This window comes from Typopeltis vanoorti, chromosome 4, assembly GCF_054136105.1.
Source record: "Typopeltis vanoorti isolate ZY-2024b chromosome 4, IOZ_Tvanoo_1.0, whole genome shotgun sequence".
Lineage (NCBI taxonomy): Eukaryota > Metazoa > Arthropoda > Arachnida > Uropygi > Thelyphonidae > Typopeltis > Typopeltis vanoorti.
Genome location: NC_143552.1, coordinates 68,219,713 through 68,239,883, shown reverse-complemented (window position 1 = coordinate 68,239,883; position 20,171 = coordinate 68,219,713). Strand labels below are relative to the sequence as shown.

The following is a 20,171-nucleotide window of genomic DNA, read 5'->3' as shown; positions in this document are numbered from 1 at the left end:
CAGGACACATTCTGATATTGCATCATTTAAGTATCTTTTAAATGCTTCCCATCCAGCAGTTGATCCCGTTGCATTGAACTCAATAATACTCCTCAGTTGGTCATAATTTCCTGCTTTGTAATGCAGCATGTAAACATTCTGATATTGCATCATTTAAGTATTTTTTAAATGCTTCCCATGCACTGTCGATATTCTTCCCATCCAGCAATTGATCCCGTTGCATTGAACTCAATAATACTCCTCAGTTGGTCATAATTTCCTGCTTTGTAATGCAGCATGTAAACTTTTCTGGATGGAACATTAAAAACTTAGCCACTTCCCAAGTGAGTACTGCATGATCACTATCACCCACTGCAGGCAGAATGGTTATGTCTTTAACTGCAACACTCTCTGACACTATAATCAAATCTAATGCTCTTTGACCTCGAGTTCCTTCTCTCACATGCTGCTTGAAGAAGCTGTCTCGCAACTGCTCAGTAAATTCGGTTTCATTCTTCTCATGAGATTTTACTGCAACCCAATCACTGCTTGGATAATTAAAGTCTCCCATTATGATTACTCTTTTCAAGCCCATTATCTCTATTTGGTGATGTATTTTTTCATCACTAGCAACTGATCCACTAGATTTGTAACAATACCCCACTGTGTATTTGATCTTGTAAGATTCAACCTCACACCAGATGGATTCAAATTCACTGGCACATGAAATACTATTACTAGTACTACAGTCATATATTTCAACACTAACTGGATTCAAGTCATCTGATATCATGATTAGCACCCCCCCCCCCTCTTCTCCTGTCCTGTCTATTCTTCCTAAAAATACTGTACCCTTTACACTCGATACCAGTTATTTTGTCTAATTCTGATAATCATGTCCCACTAATGATTACAATCTGAGATCTAACACATTGACCAAGTCAGCAAACTGTACTCCTCATCATCATCAAATTCTTGACATGTACCCTCAAGGTGTGTACAGGATATGATAGTACTACATGAAAAAATATACATCATTACTTTCTTCCTATCTATAATTTTCCTCCAAATCAGTCTGTTACTTGTCAAGACTCCAACATTATCAGATCTTATATTTCTATCGTCTGAGGCACTTTGTACCGTATCAATCCAGCTATGTCTTGGTCTTCTGTGTCGTTTTCCTGCCAACCTGACAGAGAGCACTTGCTTTGCTAATCTTTCTTCGCCCATTCTGTTTAAGTGACCATACCACCTAAGATTAGCTCTGCTAACGCATTCCTGGATGCTGATAATGTCTAGTTCTTTCCTAATATCCTCGTTTTTAATATGATATTGCCATTCATTCCATCTGTTCATGTCTATAATCTTTCTCAGGACTCTCATATCTGCAGTCGCTAGTCTTTGGTCAAGTGTTTTACTTCTGACCTAGCTCTCCGATCCATAAGTTAAAACTGGTTTGAACACTATCTTGTATACAACTAATTTAGTGTTTTGGCTAATTTCTCTCTTGTTCCATATAAACTTATTCAGTTCACTTCATACCATACCAGCCTTTGTTGATTCTATTATCTATTTCCATATTTAATTTACCATCATCACCAAAAATCGTGCCTAAGTAGCTGAAATGTTTTACTTGTTCCACAGGTTCTCCATTCACAACACAGTTGACATTTTCAATGATTCTGTCTATTTTCGTTGTCTTTGTCTTTTTAATGCTGACCTTCATACCATATCTATTACAACAGTTATTCAATTTAGTCAGGGAATCTTGTAGCGGATTTATTTAGAAGTAATATCGTCCGCATAAAGCAAAGAGCTGACAGTAGCATCTCCAATTTTGATATCATGTTTAATACCACTTTCCTTCATAATGTGATCCATATAGATGATGAATAACAGAGGGGATAATGTACATCCTTGTCTCACAGCAGATTTAACATTAAACCATCTTCCTGTACTTCCTTCGATTCTAACTGCTGACTTGCCACTCAAATAAAGACTAAGTATTGCTTGATATAATGCCCCATTGACTCCATGCAACTGTAGCTCTTTTAACTGCTTCTCTCTTGACACCTTGTCATATGCTATTTCTAGATCTACAAAAGTTAAATACAGATTTTTTTTATATTCCCATGACTTCTCAACTATTTGTCATAAAGTGAAAATCTGATCCTGAGAGCCTCTATTTGGCCTGAATCCAGCTTGTTCTTCACCAAGCTTTTCTTCCATAATTCTTCTCAACCGTTTCTCAAGTATACTTGCATAGATCTTGCCAGGAACACTCTGTAGGGAAATACCTCTGTAATTCTCACATTCAGTTTTATTTCCCTTTTTATATATGGGTACTATTAGAGCCCTACTCCAATCGTCAGGAATACGTCCCTCTGTCCAGGCATTCTGAACTATTCTGTGCAGCCATTGTAAGCCTTTTATACCACCATATTTTAGCATTTCTGGTCGAATATCATCTATTCCTGTTGCCTTTCCACGTTTCAAGCCTTTGATGGCTTTTTCTACTTAAAGTATGGATCTTATTCCTGACTGAATGCCTGGAATGTTGAGTGTTTTTTACCATTGTGCTATCACTGCTTGTTTCGTTTAGCAATTTTTCGAAGTAATTACTCCAAACTTCAAGGATGTCTTTTTCTGCCGTTTTCTTGTCATCTTTATCATCTCTAACTCCTTTTACAGCACTTTTTCCTCAATTTTTAAGCTTCTTCAACAACCTCCAGAATATCTTACCACCTTCTTGATATTTATTTTCTATGTTCTTGTCAAAGTCCTCCCATGACTTTTGTTTAGCTAGTTTTACACAGTGTTTAGCATTCTTGCATTTGTCTCTGTATTCTCTAAGAGCACAAGCTAACTTATTTGACAAGAACTTTTGATATGCTTTCTTCTTTTCCTTCACTGCCTCTTTAACTTACTGTGTCCACCATGGAGTTCTGATTTTTCTATCCTTGCAGACAACCTCACCACATGCCTCTCTGGTTGATTCAATCAGGATTTTCTGCATTGCTTGACGCTGAATCTCCAAGGTTTGGTTACTGTTCTCAAACTCTTTTATATTTTCTTGAATAATCTTTGTGTATTTTAGTCTACAGTTCACATCTGAGAGCTGCTCAACTTCTGTTCGCTTTAAAACTTTCTTACATGTTATTCTTTTCAATATGAAATTCAATTTTATCCTGCTCAATACTAAATAGTGATCACTTCCAATTTCAAATCCTCTGTACACTCTGGTGTCCTTCACCAGGGAGAAAACATCACTATCAACAATAACATAGTCAATGAGACTTTTCTTATTCCTTGCCTCTTCTCTTCATGTGAATTTGTGTGCACATTTTTATGTTGGAACATGGTGTGTTAGTAATAACCAGTCCATATCCTGAGCAGAAATCCAACAGATATTTGCCATTATTATTAGCGTTGCTCTTTTCTCCAAATTTTCCCAAAACATTTTTGTATGTCTGACAATCACTTCCTACACTGCTATTTAGATCTCCAACAAGGACCAACTTTTCCTTTTTCATTGTGTCAGTAGCTTTCTCTAAAGCCTCAAAAAATTCCTCCACTTCTACCTTAGTAGAACCTTCTGTGGGACCATAGGCACAAATAAGTCTCATTGTCCAGTTCCCCATTCTCATATTTGCCCACATTACTCTACGTGAGACTGCCTGCTATTCAAGATGATTAGCCTCGTGATTTGTGTCGAATACTATGGCTACTCCTTCTTTTCCATGATTGCCATTGCCTGAATATAACATTTTGTATTTATTGCTCAGAAAGATCTCATCAGTTTTGTCTTTTTTGTTTCAGTCACTCCTATTATATCGATTTGGTACTTATCTAGTTCCTCAGCTAGCTCCATTTCTTTGCCATTCAGGCTTGTTATGTTGATAGTACTGATCTTTAACTGTGGTGATATTGATTTGGGAATGTGCTTTCAGATTTGTTCCAGTAGCTGACTTTTCGCTGTTCACCCTGGTTCCCTGGCGAAAACAACGAGGGCCTTGTTTAACCGGGCGACGCCCCCAGCTGGCATGAAATTTTGACATGTTGTACCATCATTTTGTGTTTTGGTTTAAGCCAATAGGAATACAATTTGGTCGGCTAAATCCCAAATTGCCAGCCCATCCTGGTTTGTTTAGTATCCAGGTAGATACCCAAAAGGGTACACCACGAGAAGGTGAGGATTGGACATTAGGTCAGAAGTCCTGGTCGGTTCTCCGCATTCCTTTAAAGGCTATGTGGAGGTCTCCTCTCATTTATACAGCTTTGACCCTTAAGTACCCCAACTCTATTCCTTTGTTTCTGATATGCCTAGCGTTCTTGTACAAACATAATAATCTACCTGCACATTCTTTTTCTTTTCTATACTCTTGTGTGCAGTCTGCATTACACAGTTGAACAGTTTGCAGATATCTATTCTTCTAGTGCCTTATACATGTGGACATCTTTGCACACATTTGATGGATCCGAAACGGATGAACACGAAGTTAAAATCATTCTCTCCTCGTAATCATTTCCATGATACTGCCGATACCCATCATTAACAGAGTTATATGCAATTGTTGCTCTTACACTCATATTCTCACCATGCCTCCCTTTATAATTTAGTTTCCCTTACCCTGTGTTAGGTCTTCTACCAGTTATTAGTTTTTCAAGACTCTTGATATCAAATGCATTCAGGTGTAGGCTGTCCATCTTATAGAAATCTAATCTTCCCTCAAACTCACTACACACACACACACACATACATCCACACACACATCCAAAAAAACTTGCATCCATTTCTTCTACAAAGCCTATGCATTGAGTCTTTTGCCATCATAGCCCTTCTTTGTAATTCATTGCTATCATATCGAGGTAATATACCAACTATTTTCACTTTCTCACTCTTCACTCTCATACTGAACTTATCACTAGTTAAGTGAACTTATGTCCTCTCTCTCTCTCATACTGAACGTATCACTAGTTAAATCATTAGTACCTACTACAGTTACAGGCTTGTTTACTTTTCTTTTCTGTTTTTGAATTGCTTTTGTTATAAATTCTTGCTCTGGGAAAACTTGAAGTTATTACCTGTTCATCAACAGCATGTTTTATTATAGAGTCACCATACCAAGTGACATCCTTCTTCTTTTTACAAACAGTGCTACTTACTTACCTGATTTCATGCTTTGTTCTTTCTTATTTTGCTGGATCTCATTTGCTTTTCTTTTCTGTTTTTGAATTCCTTTTGTTATATTCTTAATTCTTGCTCTGGAAAAACTTGAAGTTATAATCTGCTCATCAACAGCATGTTTTATTATAGAGTATGTTTTATATTATACTATAGTAACAGCTTTCTTACTTTACTCAGGTAAGTACTAAACAATAGTACTTACTTACCTGATTCCATGCTTTGTTCTTTCTTATTTTGCTGCTTAAATTTCTTTTTCTCTTCATATTCATTCAAACGGGGCTGAACTTTCTGTGATTCCCGCATTGTCTCTCTGATAATTGGAGGTTAATTCATTTTCAGTATCCTTCTCAATATCTTCAGTAACCTCCTTGACTTTGCTACTTTTCTTAGCATTACATTTCTTGTGCATTTTTGGTGCCATTTTAAACTATATTTATTATGCAATATCTTAACAAAAACATGTTATAAAACACTAAAAACACTAATTTTCTAAGAGAAAAACACAATAATACAGATAAAAATCGCCAATTTTACATTACGTGTTAAATTCACCGACCAACCACTATGTAGCCTCGTACCCACATGGATGTGTATTAATGTAGTAATGCTGCATAATATAAAAGTGAAAATACAAAATGCTGTTACAATGTTATTGTGCAATGTAGAGCTGTTTTTATTGTGCATAGTTATGTGGATGTACATCAGCTTGTCTAGTAAAATAGTTTATGAAAAGTACTAAAGAGTACATAAGTTATAATAGTGGTGGAATCAATGTATGCTTCTTGCTCTATACTCTGTTTTTTACTAGACACTTTCTTCATGTGAAGAATTTAAATACTTTTATGGTTGTTTTATTATTCTTATTTAAGTTGATGATTAGAACATCATATATATGCCTTCTTTATTTCAGAATGCCAATCTCTTTTAAAAGAAGAAGATTGGAATATAGAAAGCTTAGCTAAGCTCAATTGCTGTATTTTAACTGCATTAGGTAGTTCATTGATGGAACTTGACTTTCCACAGAGAAAGAAAGAGGTAACCATTAATGTTAAAAATCATATTTACATTTTAATCATGTGATTGGAAATTAATTTGCCTGTATATTACTGTAAATTATTAATGTGATTGAGAGATTTCCATATCTTAATAAAATTGTAATTTCACAGATTTACATTCAACTCTTACTGTTGCAAACAACCATAAAGTTCTATTCCTTTGTATATAGTGAAAGTGACTATATTAAATAGGTTAAACTTTTTTTATTATTATTCTGCACACAATAAATCATAATGGTGCTACATGTAGTTAATGGGAGAAAGAAAAAAAAAAAGTTTTTTTTTTTTTTTCTTTCTCCCATTAAATTAAATCCTGAGTGTGCTACTGCCAGTAAGGATTATTTCATTTATTTTGGTTGGAGCAGGTGTTTGGATTAGGAGAGGAAACAGTAATCACACTATAGAAAAGAGTGTAAAATCCCAAAGGCCATCTCACTTGGTTCTCACTCATGATATAAAGCATTGATCTCCATGCTATTGGCTATTCCAATTTGTGGAAAACAGTTGAGTTAAGGTCCAGAGTATTGGAAGAAGATAAAAATTTTCTGATATTCTAGTGGTCAGGTTAACGATTTGAATTAGATCATGAGTGAGAGCAAATGATTCGTTTTCCTTTCTAGCTTGAGCTTTGAGCCTGTTTCAGTTATGAATGCTAGGATTGAACTGAAGTCCTCTGCTCTTACTGATCTCATTAACTTTGTCAAGGATTTGTCCTAGTTCTTTCTTATCATTACAAAGAAGTACTGTATCATCAGCATACCTCAGATTACTGATCAATCTGCCACCTATCCTGATTCCTACGTTAAGCTCATCCAGTGCTTCATGCACGATGTCCTTTATCCTTGCCTTACCCTTTCCAAAATTGAAGCCAATGAGTTAATCCAACACCTGTTCTTACTGTGGCCTTGCTCGTTGTACAGGTTAGCTATTAACCTGATAGTATGTTGAGGAAAACCCATTATTTTCATTACTTCACCACAGTTTCACATGCTGAACACAGTCAAAAGTTTTGGAGTAGTCTATGAAACACATTACCATAGGCAGTCTAAATTCTTTATCCTTTTTCTGCATGTCTAAGGCAAAGAATCTGGTACTTTTACCTTTCCTAAAACCTGCTCGTTCCTCAGGCATCTCTTCCTCAACTTTAGTCTCAATCCTATTTAGAACGATCTTTAATAAAATCTTTCTTGCATGAGATATTAAACTAATAGTTCTATAGTTCTTGCAAGTCTTCATATCTCCCTTCTTATGTAGTAGTATGAAACTGACTTCTTCCGGTGTCTAGGCCATGATCCTATCTTCCATATCCTTGTAATCAATCTATGAAATACTCTTATCCCTCCATCCCCGAGGTCTTATTGTTGTTAAGCTGTTTAACTACACTTTCAACCTTGTGCCTAAGTGGCAGAGTTTCCAAATCGAAATTTTCCTGGTGATAGGGCTCCTCCAAATTTTCCTAATCTTTTCTGCTGTACATTTCCTCACAGTGTTCTTTCAATCTGTTTTGGATTCCCATATCTTCTATTAGTACTGCTCCATTCTTCTCTTTGATGACATTTAATTTATGCTTTAGTTCACAAACTAAATGAAAAATACTTTTATAATTGTGTCTCCTAATCTGGAACTCTATCTCTTCACATTTATTACTATAAAAATTTTCCTTGTTCACATGATGGCTCTTCTGACTTCTCTGTGTAATCTCTTTGTTTTTCCAACAACCTTTTGATTAGATCCCATGGGTATATTGGTCTTCTAACTGAATCAAGATATTTCTTGGCTGTATCCTGTATTATAACCTTGACTCCTTCCCAAAGCATTTCAGTTGAGTTCTCCTCACTAGTTTCAAAAAGATCATCCAACCGAGTTGACGTTTCTGTCTGTGAACTCACTAGGACTTACTCTGACATCCAGTCTAGTGGGATGTGCCTGACTTGGAAAGTTTAAGAGTCTTAGTTTTACTTTGGCTGTTACTAGTTGATGGTCTGTACCACAGTCTGCTCCATGAGAAGTGTGTACATCAGTCTTTCACCACAGGTGTTGCATTCACCCAGATCAAGCATGCCACACTCAGGCCTAACTCATACCCTTTTCCACTTTTTGCATTAAAGTCCCCTAAGATGTAAAATACATCTCTCCTTGGTAGGCACTCCAAAACAATCTAAAGTTTTCATAGAATTCCTCACTCTCTTCATCAGACCTATCTGTGTTTATTGCATATACTACCATAATTGACACATTGGTGGGTTGGTAATGATGAAATATCCTGTCATTAACAGGATTATAACTGTTCTGAACTGTCTTCATTATCAAAGCTACTCAATGATGCTTTGAGTCACCTCCTGAATAAACAACTAGCTCACCATCCTGCCTTTTGAAGTGACCTTCCCCATTCCATCTGGTCTCTGTAATTCCCATGATGTCAGTTTTATACCTCTCTATCTCTTTACAGACAATATCAAGAGTATTCATCTAGACCCCATACATTCCATCTCTGTATGTAAAGTTTCCCTCTAAGATTAAACCTGTGCCTTTTATATTCCTTGCTCACAATATCGTTAACTTTTGTTGGAGACTGTAATATGCTTCTTAAACAGGACTCTCTGCCTAAGCCCTGAATGTGGCTCTGATTATTCTGTGTGACAACTAGTGCTGCATGATGTATTATAAAATACAGTAATATTAGCATTTTGGAGTGAAGTCACTACAAGAAAAAAAAAGTGGTCGGGGTGCAGATGCTCTTTCAACATATCTGGAGGTTTTGGTCCCAAAATTCATTCCACGTTGGCCCTGTGGGTTGGGACTTCAGCATACTAGGTGAGGCAAATACCTAGGAGAGAAGGCAGACTTCCAATGCATAAGACAAAAGGAAATAGCAAAATAGGAAAGATTCACCCCTAGCCCTTGAATACTCTAATAGCATTGGGGGGGAAGGAGCGAGAACAAAAGAAAGAAGAGGGGGAGGACCAGTCTACAGATAATATAACAGATGTATGTTACATGAAGTAAGGCAAGGTTCAGCATCAAGTACCTTGAGGTATTTCTGGATCTTCACAACTTAAACACAGATCCTTGGTATATTCTTGTGATTTCTCAACTTTTTGTTTAAAGTGAAGATTTGATCCTGTCCTGAACCCAGCTAGTTCATTCCCAAATTGCTCTTCCACAAATTTTGTGGAAGAATTTCATCTTATACAGTGTGGCCACTGTGAAATTTCTCAATATTTGAGTATTTGTGTTCATATATCATCTACTCCAGCTGTCTTTCCATATTATAGACTTATGGTTGCTTTTTCTGCCTGAAATATTAATATGGACTTTTAAATTTGACAAAACTGTGAAATCCAGAAACCCTTCTCTAGAGTCCTAAACTAGGATCTTTTCCAGGCTATTTCTGGCCTTAAATGGGATGGTTGTCTAACACTGGGCTGTGATATTTATGTACTACATAAATATATGTTTACAGTCAGCTTTCAACCCATCCCTTTTAGGATGGAGAATGAGTACACTATCCACTTAAGCAACTTATTGTATTTCTCTTGAATATTTTGCCATTGATAATGAACAATTTATCTTCGATGTTAATTTCATCCTCATCATCTTTGATTCTTTTTATAAGAGCCTCCATATCTCAGTCGATCAACCTGAGTCCTTTATATGAGTCTTATATTTGCTCTGTATTCTCTCAGATTATCTACTAACTTTCTTCTCAGGCACTTTTACTGTACTTTCTTTTTTCTTTTTTTCTTTCATGTCTTCTCTTTAACTTTTTGAGTCCACCTTTTAGTTTGAATTTTTTTTATTCTTGCAAATAACTTCACTGTGTATCTCCCTTCCTTAATCAGCAAATCCTTTCTTAGTATTTTACCACCAACCCTCAAAAGTTTGTTTGTGGATTATTTGCTTCATCATATAAATTATTCATTGATTTCTGCTGTTGTATCTTTAATGCATCTTTTTCTTCTACAAAAGAATACCAATGAGTATGTTTTAAATGTAATCAGATAATCAGTATGAAATGAAATGATGGGTTGGTTTACAAGCTGCAGAGGATGCAAATGGATATATTGGTTAGATGGATTGTAGATTGGTTCTGAATGATACCAGCAAGTTGAGTATCTTAGAGCGGTGTCTCAAAAAAAGAGCTATGCCCCAGGGTTCTGTTCTTGGACTCGGTGTTTAACTTATTTGATGATGATATTTCATATGGATTGACTGAGGATTTTGATATTTTCAGTTGTTTGTTAATGATGCAAAGTTGGGGAGACAAAGCACTACTGATGTTAGTTTCTTTCAGGAAGCTTTGAATAGACTGCTTAAACAAATAAGTGGGAGCTGTAGTTTTAATAAGTGCAAGGTGTTGCATTTCAGAGTACAGAGATATGAGATATAAGGCTGTGTGCTGTATTGATGAAACTATGTTGCAGGAAGCAGATGAGATTTGAGATCCAAGGATGATATTGACAGTAGACTGAAGTTTAGAAGGCACATTGCAAATGTTGCAAAGAATGCACATCTTATTGCCACTATGATATGGTGACATGTTGGGAAAAGGAGTTGGTTGTGCCACTATATGAAGAGCATTGGTCAGAACACACTTGGACTTTTGTGTTCTGATTTGATCACCTAGTTTTCATCGTGATGTGAAAACATTGGGAAAATTCCAATAACAAATGACTAAGAGAGTATCAATAGTCTGGAATGTTGGCTGTGAATAGGAGGAAAAGAGGTGATATGATGATTAAGTGATGAAGAGATTAAGATGATTAAGAGATGTTTAAGTTAGTAGGGGAACAATAAGAGGCCATCCTTGTAAATTCCATAAGAACGTGGTGAAGAAATATGTGGGGAGTAGATTTTTTACAAGAAGAATCGTGATTGAATGTAACACATTACCTGAATGTAATCAGATAATAGCAGAGAGTGTTAAGGATTTTAAGGTTCAATATGATAAATATATTGTGAGTTGAATATGAACCTCCGTGATGAGTCTGCTGACCCCATAGAGGATTTGATTAATAATAAAATGAAATTATAATTTTATTTTGTCCTGTTCAATTTGCTAATGCTGTTTCTGTTATATTCTAAATGTATTGATAATATGAAATTAGTATACTTTCTGTCATTAATTAACTTATTTCATACTCTATTTTTTATTTATTTATTTATTTATTTTATATATATTCTCATGAATTTGTATGTTTATTTCAGTTGTCCGATTTAATGAGGTTAGTGATGACTGAAGAAGAGAAACATGTATTACTACAGTTTATTGCCATGTTCCTTTTACAGTATGTTACTGAAAAATCTGAAGAAACTGCAAAGCTTGTTTTTGCATCAATGAGTATCCAGTTATGTAAGAGTTTGTTACATACAGATAAGGTAAGCATTTTTCTTTTACACCCTTTTCTTCACAGTTAACTCCAGCCAGTCATCCATGGTTCAAATATAACGTATTGTAGGCGACCTATCTAAAAATTCTTACTCAGATGTTATAAGATTTCTCTGCATAAACTGTTGCAGAACTCCAATTTATAATTTGATAATTTTATTTTTATTTCCCATTTAAAATGAGTGTTCAACTCTACAGAAACTAGGGACATTTCAGGTAATAAAAATGTTGACCAACTTAAAAGATGCTTGTGATCTTTAATTCACCTGTCTCTCTCATGGTTAATGGTGGTATATATTAATTAATCTTAATTATAATATATATAATCTTAATGCAGCATGAATACAAAATATAATTATTTTTTAAGTGAAAATTTTTTATACTTTTTATTTTTTTTTCCCTTTCCAATTAATATGTTTCAGTATATTTTTTTATTCTAACATTTATAAATTGATGTTAAATCAAAACGTGTAAGAAAGTCTGTTATCCCCCCCCCCCACCTCAAATTTAAAGGAATATTTTTCTGTATAATCTGGACTCAGAGATGCAGTATATTTGGAAGCAGTGATCAGCATTTTATCTCTGACAGCTCATCTTTTTCATTCTTGATAATATAGTTTCGAAATTTGCATATATTTCACATTGATCATAAGAATTGTAATGCTAAATATTATCCAAATTAGGCTTTTTTAGATGTTACCCTAAGGAAAACATTTAAAGAAAAAGTTACATGAAACATTTTAAAGGATTTTTGTTAATGATTTAGAAAAAAAGATTTCATGTGGATATTTTGCAGCCATTAGTGGGTATGAAAAGACTAATAAAAAAGTGGCATCTGAAATGTTACATATCTACTCTGACCATTCATCACTTTTGATCATGAAAAAAACAGCAGTTGAAAGAGTTTTTAGAATGGGAATTACTTGTGTGTCTGTTGCTCTCTTATTAATTTAATACTTACTACCTGTTTAAATTTTTGTTATTTCTTTTAATTTTCTTTCTGTTAGCAGTTTGAATAAGGATCACAACATTCTTCATTTAGCAAGAATGTATAAAATCTTAAAATTATTGAGATTTTATGAGAATTGAACTTCAAGATGTTGAGCAAGGAAAGAATTTTGCTGTAAATAGAATACCTGGGTGCCATATTGGAGTTGAACTATAAAAGCTAGTATTTAAGATAAATCATCTTTCTAATTCTGACAAATTTATTTAATAACTTAATTTTGGTAGAGAGGATAAAGATCTCCATAGTTCATTCAGTTTTGACAAAGCTTTTTACTTACAAAGACCTGGGTTCAAATATTTTTTAAGATGCAAAGAACCTGATTTTTTTTTCCAGTGGAAGGAAAGTAAGTTAGCTAGTTTCATATGGCAGTTGACAAGGCTTTTCATTCCACAAGCAAGCAACCAGCCAGGAGAACACATACAATTTACTCCAAAACATAATATATACTTAGGCATAAGATACACTTAAATTGTGGTTTACGAAAGTCAGTCTGGTCAGGTTGCAGGCCTGTAAGTACTGCAGATTATTATTAATGCAATTTGGTTAATATATCAGGTGCAATCCATCTAGTTAGATCATTTACTAGAACAGATATAGATTTGTGTTTGTAATTGTTTTACTTCCCTTCTCATGGCTGTCAACCTGTTTAATGATAAATTTCATAGTTTCATAAAACTTCATTTGTATTTTAGAAATTTTTTTAAACAACCTAATATCTTAATATCTTTTTTGGAAGGCCAATAACAGTGATTCTGATATTGATTGTTGCTTGTCTCATTGTTTGTCTTTTGATTTATTAAAATAAGTATAACATTTTAAAATATTTTATTTAGTTTTCACCATTGGAAGAGGACGTTAGCTTTTCTATCGTGGATATAATGCCACTCTGCATGACAACATTACTAAAAGGACAATTTCCAATGGCAGGAATTATCTCCTTCCTTAGTACTGCTGGTAGCTTTATGAAAATTGAAAATATATTCTCAGGTAACTTTGTATCATATATTTTGTTTACACTTATCAAATTAATTATCAAATATTTGAATTATTATTTTTACAGCTATTTTTGCCTGTTTTTGTTTAGGAGTGTACCTTATTTTAAATACATTGGCTTTTTACTCAAGAAATCTTGGGTATTATAAGTGTATTTTAAAGGTAAATATATGTAGAATAATAGAGGAAGAAATTTTGCACATACCTTGTTTGGAAGTTAGGATGTCTTCTTTCTCCATACTTCTGCTGTTTGCTGTTAAGATCCTGTATCGTCATCTTCATAGCCGATGACGATGCAGGATCGAAACGGCTCACACCCCATTACCCCCCCCCCCCTGCACGCATCTGTTTCCTATATAACCCTTCCCCAAAAAGCGCCCTTAAATATTATAATGTATATATATGTATATTATTTAAAAAAAACAAACAGGTTTTCTAATTTATCCTCCCACCTTGCCTCAAACCGCCCCTCCATGTTTCTGAACCCTTCCCCCTTTCTTAACAGCAAACAGAAGAAGTATGGAGAAAGAAGACATCCTAGCTTCCAAACAAGGTATGTGCAAAATTTCTTTCTCTATTATTCTACACATATTTACCTTTAAAATACACTTATAATACCCAAGATTTCTTGAGTAAATAGCCAATGTATTTAAAATAAGGGACACTCTTAAACAAAAACAGGCAAAAATAGCCGTAAAAATAATAGTTTTTTAAGAGAAGTAACATGGGAATTTCCCAGAAATAATACATATATTTGAGGTGATTTTTATTTTCCTCTCTCCCTCCAGAATCCAAATGGTGGCCATCATTTGAAGACACAGAACTACTAAGTCAAGAAGTTACCAACTATTACAGATTGTTGGTAACATTGTTTGAGGTTCTTACAGAACAAGTTAATTCCACAGATGGATTTTCTCAAAAAAATTTCCAGCATTTGATGGTTTGCATTCTAAAAGTAGGATATTTTGATATGTCTATATCATAAATATTTTTTACTACTGAATTATTGAAAATTAAATTATTGAAAATTAAATATCATTCTGAGCGTATGTGACATTGGTATATAAAATAATTCCAATATATTGAATGCGGTTAAATTTATGGACAACCAAACAAGATTGTAAAAACAAACATTGGGGTTGTGCTTCAAAGTCTTCCATCTAAATGAGACCTTCAGCCATTGTTCAAGTGAAATGTGTAAACTTCAGTCTTAGAGGGATTTGGGCAAAGGTGCCTTGAAGTTCTATATAGTTGCATAGACCTTCAAGGTTGGAACTTAGCACAGTCTTGACTTCTTTCAGGTGTTTTAGTCTGAGTCCATTTTATCATCCAGGAATGTATTAGCAGAGCTAATCTCATGTGGTATGAGATTAGCTCTGCAAAGTGCCTTAGAAGACAGAAATATAAGATCTGATAATATTGGAGTCTTGATCAATAACATTAATTTGGAAGAAAATTGTCAATAATGATGTACCTTATTCATGTGATACTATCATAATATCCTGTTATCTCCCCCCCCCCCGAGGGTTCTTATCAGGAATTTCACGATGATGATGATGTTTCAGAATTGACAGTTTTTTGGACAAATATAAATGCTAATTTCTAATCTAAGTAGGATATTTGGCTGGCCTTGTTGGCTGAGATGTTAGCGTATCTGCTTCTCAGCCAAAAAAGGCTGTGGGTTTGAATCTCGCTGGGCATGGATGTTTGTGATTGTCTGAAAATACTAGTGGTGGTGGTAGTTGGTGTAAATGATGATTGTATTTGTGTTGCATTTGGTGAATTTGAGTGGTGGAGACAGAAAGTTGTAGAGTAGGTTCCCTCCCTCGATGAGTCATTGGACTCTCTGGAGGTGTCATAATAATAATAATATATTGACAATCAGGCAAGATTTTAATTTTTAAAGGAAAAAAAATCTAATTTTTTTTTTTTTTTAAATTCTAAGATATAGGATTGTTTATAAATTTTTGGAGTTAGTGTTTATTAACTCATCTGAGTATGGATACCATTTCCAAAGTAATGTATAAAAATCTTAATTTGTAGAAATTAGCATGCTTTTTCCCATCATTTTTTAGTTCAAAAAAACAAATTTAAACTTATTAAGGTTTAAATAAATTTGCAGACATACACTGGGCTAGACCAGGGATTGGCAAACTTTTTAGACCATTGACCCCCTTCGTGGAATTCTTGATACCTCATTGACCCCCTCAGGTTAAGTAAATGAATAAATATTATCAATAATATTGGTGTTCATTGACCCCTAGACATTTATTGATCCCTTGGATAGCTTCATCGACCCCCCCCCCCCCCACACACACACAGGGGTCGATATCAACCACTTTACAAACCCCTGGGCAAGACCAAAGGTTACCAAATGTTTTTTTAGCTATTCTCCCCCAGAATTTCATAGAACTTAATGCATACAAATTCTAATAAAAATTATTTAAAATTAAAATCTTATAATTAAATTCTTATTTGAATTAATAGTAAAATAAAATGTGAAAATTAAAACTTCTATAACTATTGAAGTTTTTGTTTCTTGTTAGACTATTAAAACACTCTAAGTCTATAAAATCACAAATCAAAAATTTATATTGAAGGAAAGCGACATATCACAGGCAGTTGTTCTTTCTTTAAGCAAAAATGTTAACTTTTATATAAATAATATTAAAAACTCAGGTTTAGATAAAAACGGAACCACAAATCGAGAAGAACACACACACATGCACACACAATTAGCTCACCTAACAAAAGTTACAAATATAACTCAAGTGATAATTGTGATGTTGAAACAGACAAATAGGGAAATCATTTAGCCTCTTTACAAGGACTTTATATATACTGCACTAGGGCTGCTCTGTGCAGATTTGGTTTTGCTGGTTCCAAAGGAATAAAGAAACTGCAGAATAGCTGTAAAGAAGAGTTACAAAGATGATATCACGATTGTGGGATGTAGATTATGGGGATAGATTGAGGATACGTGGGCTGCAGACACTGGTAGACAGAAGAAAGATGGGGGGGGGGGATATGATAGAGGTCTATAAACTTTTGAGAGGTCATTATAGGATATTGGCTGATGAAAACTTTCATTATATGGAGAGCAGAAGAAAGCATATGTGGAAGTTAAGTTTGTGTACATTTAAGAAAGGGGTAAGAGCTAGATTTTTCTCTCATAGAGCTGTGAGTAAGTGGAACAGTTTACTTGTTGATGTAATGAGTGCATCCAGTGTGAATGAGTTTAAAAAAAAAAAAGGCATGACAGCCGGTGTGGGTGATGGGCGGCTTCCCCCTCAATGAGTTCTCAACTGCCTGGAGGTCTAATAATAGTAGTAGTAATAATAAATAAATAAAATTAATTTGAATTTTTCATCTTCAAAAGTGCAAAGGCACCCTTTCCCCCTCCCCCAACTTGAAAAATTGGTTGTCATCCAGCTTTTGTCAGTGTTGAACACTAAATGCATTTCTTGTTGATGTGTATAGATGAACATGAGCATATGGCTCCAGTGAGTGATTGGAAAGACCTAGGTTCAGATCATATCTAGGCTTCAAAGAATCTTTATGAGGAACTTTGATGTAAGTGAGTTTACTGGTTTCCTGTACTGGATAGAAGGGTTTCCTCTCAGAAACTCAAGAAGAACACAAACAAACCTACATGAAAATATAATAGGTGCCTTTACACACACACACACACACACACACACACACACACACACACACACACACTCAGGTCTCTTTTTATGCGGATTCGAAGTTATGCACCGCATAACTTCGAATCCGCACTTCTGCGCATAAAGGAGAATCCATTCCTGTAATAGGGTAATCTAGCGTTTCCCAAACTTTTCCTACAACAGAACACTTCACAAATCCTGAAATTTTCATGGAACATCTTGATTATTTTGTAATGTATTAATTAATTGTTAATTTAGCTGACTTTTTATTAATTAATAATTGATGATGTTAATGACACAAATTCTGAACGAGCCTTTAAATTCCAACATGAGCCAAAGAACTGTATGTCTGGATATCGCGAGCTGTATAAAAAATTAGTGAAATCATCATTGCAAAGTTTAATCACTGATTACATTGTCAGAAGGAAAAAATCAGAACCGTTGCCTTTACCATACAGATCTGATGCGCTGACTATCTCTTCTGGTGATGAAAGTGATTTTGCACCAGTTTGCAAATGTTGTCGAATATTGTCTAATGGCGGCGATAATTTTGATGGAAAAAAAAAATAAAAGAAAAAAATTTACTTTTCAATAAAATTAAATGAATAAAGCTTTAAAAGAAACTTAGGCATTTTAATTTCCTGAATTTTCATAAAATTGTTTTATGCGATTTTAGGTTTATGTTAATTCATTGCTTCGGTTTCATGCGGTTTTGGAAAATTATGGAACGTATCCCTTATTTTTCAACGTAAGTTAGGTCTTTTTTTTGTGCGATTTTTTTATATGTGGTTTTTTGTGGAACGTGTCTACTGCATAAAAAGAGACCTGAGTGTATATATCAGCCACACACACGAGAGATCACAAGATCTATGACTTGTTTCAATAATGAAATACTGAGAGTTGGCATAACAAAAGGAATTCTAAAAACGAAGGAAAATTCATGTAAAAAACTTTATTACTGCAGAATTTTCACTTAAGTATCACAAGCATATACAATTCTAAAAAGTCCCACATGAGCAACCACTTGAGCTTCTCTGCATCCAAAGGTGAGTGAGGTTGGTAAGGAGATCTGCTGTGGAATGAGAATTGCAGAATCCATATTGATGAATCATTACCGTATTTGCCGGCGTATAAGACCCACTTTTTTTCTTTGAAAATAGGTTTGAGAAATGGGGTGCGTCATATACGCCAATACTCAGTTTTTTATTACTTTCATTTCTGGAAATTTTCTACAAAATTGCCGCCAGTATTGATTTTTAAAAGGAAGATGCTACCCAAAGAAAAACTGCTTAAAAGAGTGTTTGTACATGTTATCGCAAAAGGCAGGATAGATTGAGGATGAGGAATGAAGTTATGGATAGATAAAAGTTGGTCTAGATGCCCTGGTGACTGTTGAAGAAGCCTGCCCTGCTAGTATTGGATCAGTTTCTTTCTCACAGAACAGAAGATGTTAAAAATAAACTCAAGGAATTGAAAACTTAGTTAGCTGTAATTCCAGGAGATCTAACTAGTCAGCTTCAACCTTTAGATGTCTGTATTATAAACCATTTAAGGGATTTATGAAGGAGAAGTGGAACAGCTGGATGCAGTCTTCAGATTTTGAGGTTACGCCATCAGGAAGAAGGAAGAGGCCTAGCATTTCACAAGTTTGTGAGTTGGTCAAAGCTTCATGGGATGCTGTGAAAACTGAGACAGTGGTTAAATCATTTAAGAAGTGTGGCATTAGTAATGCACTGGATGGTACTGAGGACAATTTGTTGTATGAGGACTCAAGTGTCTCTTCATTTAGCTCTGGAAATGAATTTCTGGGTTTTGATGAAGAAGATTAAAAAATGGGTACTCTTTCCTAGTTAGATTAGGTATTTGTTGAGAGTAGATCTACTTATTACTTTATATTTGAAATACAGGTATCCCTTGATTAACACTGATTTGTTATCACGGCGAAATTAATTGCGGCAATCCCTTGATATATGCGGCAAGAGTTTTGATTAATGTGCCTTTAAATTAACCACGCAAAATCATGCTCATGCCACGAGGCTGCTAGCCTCGTGGCCATCCAAATTCTCATAATGATCTGTGTGAGAATGTGAAAGTTTTACCACCAAATATGACATCTTTGCTACAACCCCATGGACATGGGCATCATTGCAACTTTCAAAGCCTATTTTCTTAAAAAGACATTCTCAAAGGCAGTAGAAACAACAATGGGAGAAAATGCGATTACACTCCACGAATTTTTGAAAAAATTTAACATTAAGCACGCAATTGAGAACATTTGTGACTCGTGGGAGCAAGTATCTTCTAGTTGCATGAAAGCTGTTTGGAAAATCCTTCTGCCAGAATACGCTAATGACTTAGGTTGTTTTCAAAATCCTGTGAACAACGTGGTCAAAGAAATCGTTGCAATTGGTGAAGACCTCGGTTTTGATGGTGTTGATGCAGAAGATGTTAAAGAATTATTGGATTCAAATTCAAAAGGTTTCAGTGACAATGATCTTCTTGAAATCGAACAACGCACATATGAACAACGAACAAATGGAATGTGAAGATGAGGTTCCAAAGGAAATAACAGTCAAAGAACTGGATGGAATATTTCGCAGTTTAGAATCGCTTAAGCAGCAAGTAATGGATATGGATCCAGATGTTAATCGAAGAATGCTTGTTTGCCGAGGTCTGGAGAGTTATTTTGCTTGTTATCGTAGAATCTATGCCGATAAGGAAAAAACAAGCTGTTCAAACGACTCTTTATAACTTCTTTTGACTAAAAAAAATTGCAGTAACTAATGTAGGTACGAGTATTTATTAAGCATTTACTTTACATTCATTTTTTATCTTTCCTAAATGAGTACCATATAAAATGAATTATTAGTACAGTAATCAGTCAGGGATG

The 20,171-nt window shown here is 34.7% G+C and overlaps 2 protein-coding genes across 2 annotated transcripts in view; one reads left to right on the top strand and one right to left on the bottom strand.

Annotated features, from left to right (window-relative positions):
* The window catches only part of LOC150107384 (HEAT repeat-containing protein 1-like), a 45,273-nt gene extending 39,890 nt beyond the window's left edge, over positions 1-5,383 (bottom strand). The window contains exon 1 of the mRNA XM_090391827.1: positions 5,374-5,383. Within this exon, the coding sequence (XP_090247953.1) occupies positions 5,374-5,383 (10 nt within the window). The remainder of the gene's footprint in view (positions 1-5,373) is intronic.
* A 700-nt stretch (positions 5,384-6,083) lies between these two features.
* LOC150107383 (HEAT repeat-containing protein 1-like) overlaps positions 6,084-20,171 on the top strand; it is a 121,909-nt gene continuing 107,821 nt past the window's right edge. The window contains exons 1-4 of the mRNA XM_090391825.1: positions 6,084-6,202; positions 11,431-11,601; positions 13,454-13,607; positions 14,402-14,568. Coding sequence (XP_090247951.1) covers positions 6,170-6,202; positions 11,431-11,601; positions 13,454-13,607; positions 14,402-14,568 — 525 coding nt within the window. The 5' untranslated portion in view covers positions 6,084-6,169. The remainder of the gene's footprint in view (positions 6,203-11,430; positions 11,602-13,453; positions 13,608-14,401; positions 14,569-20,171) is intronic.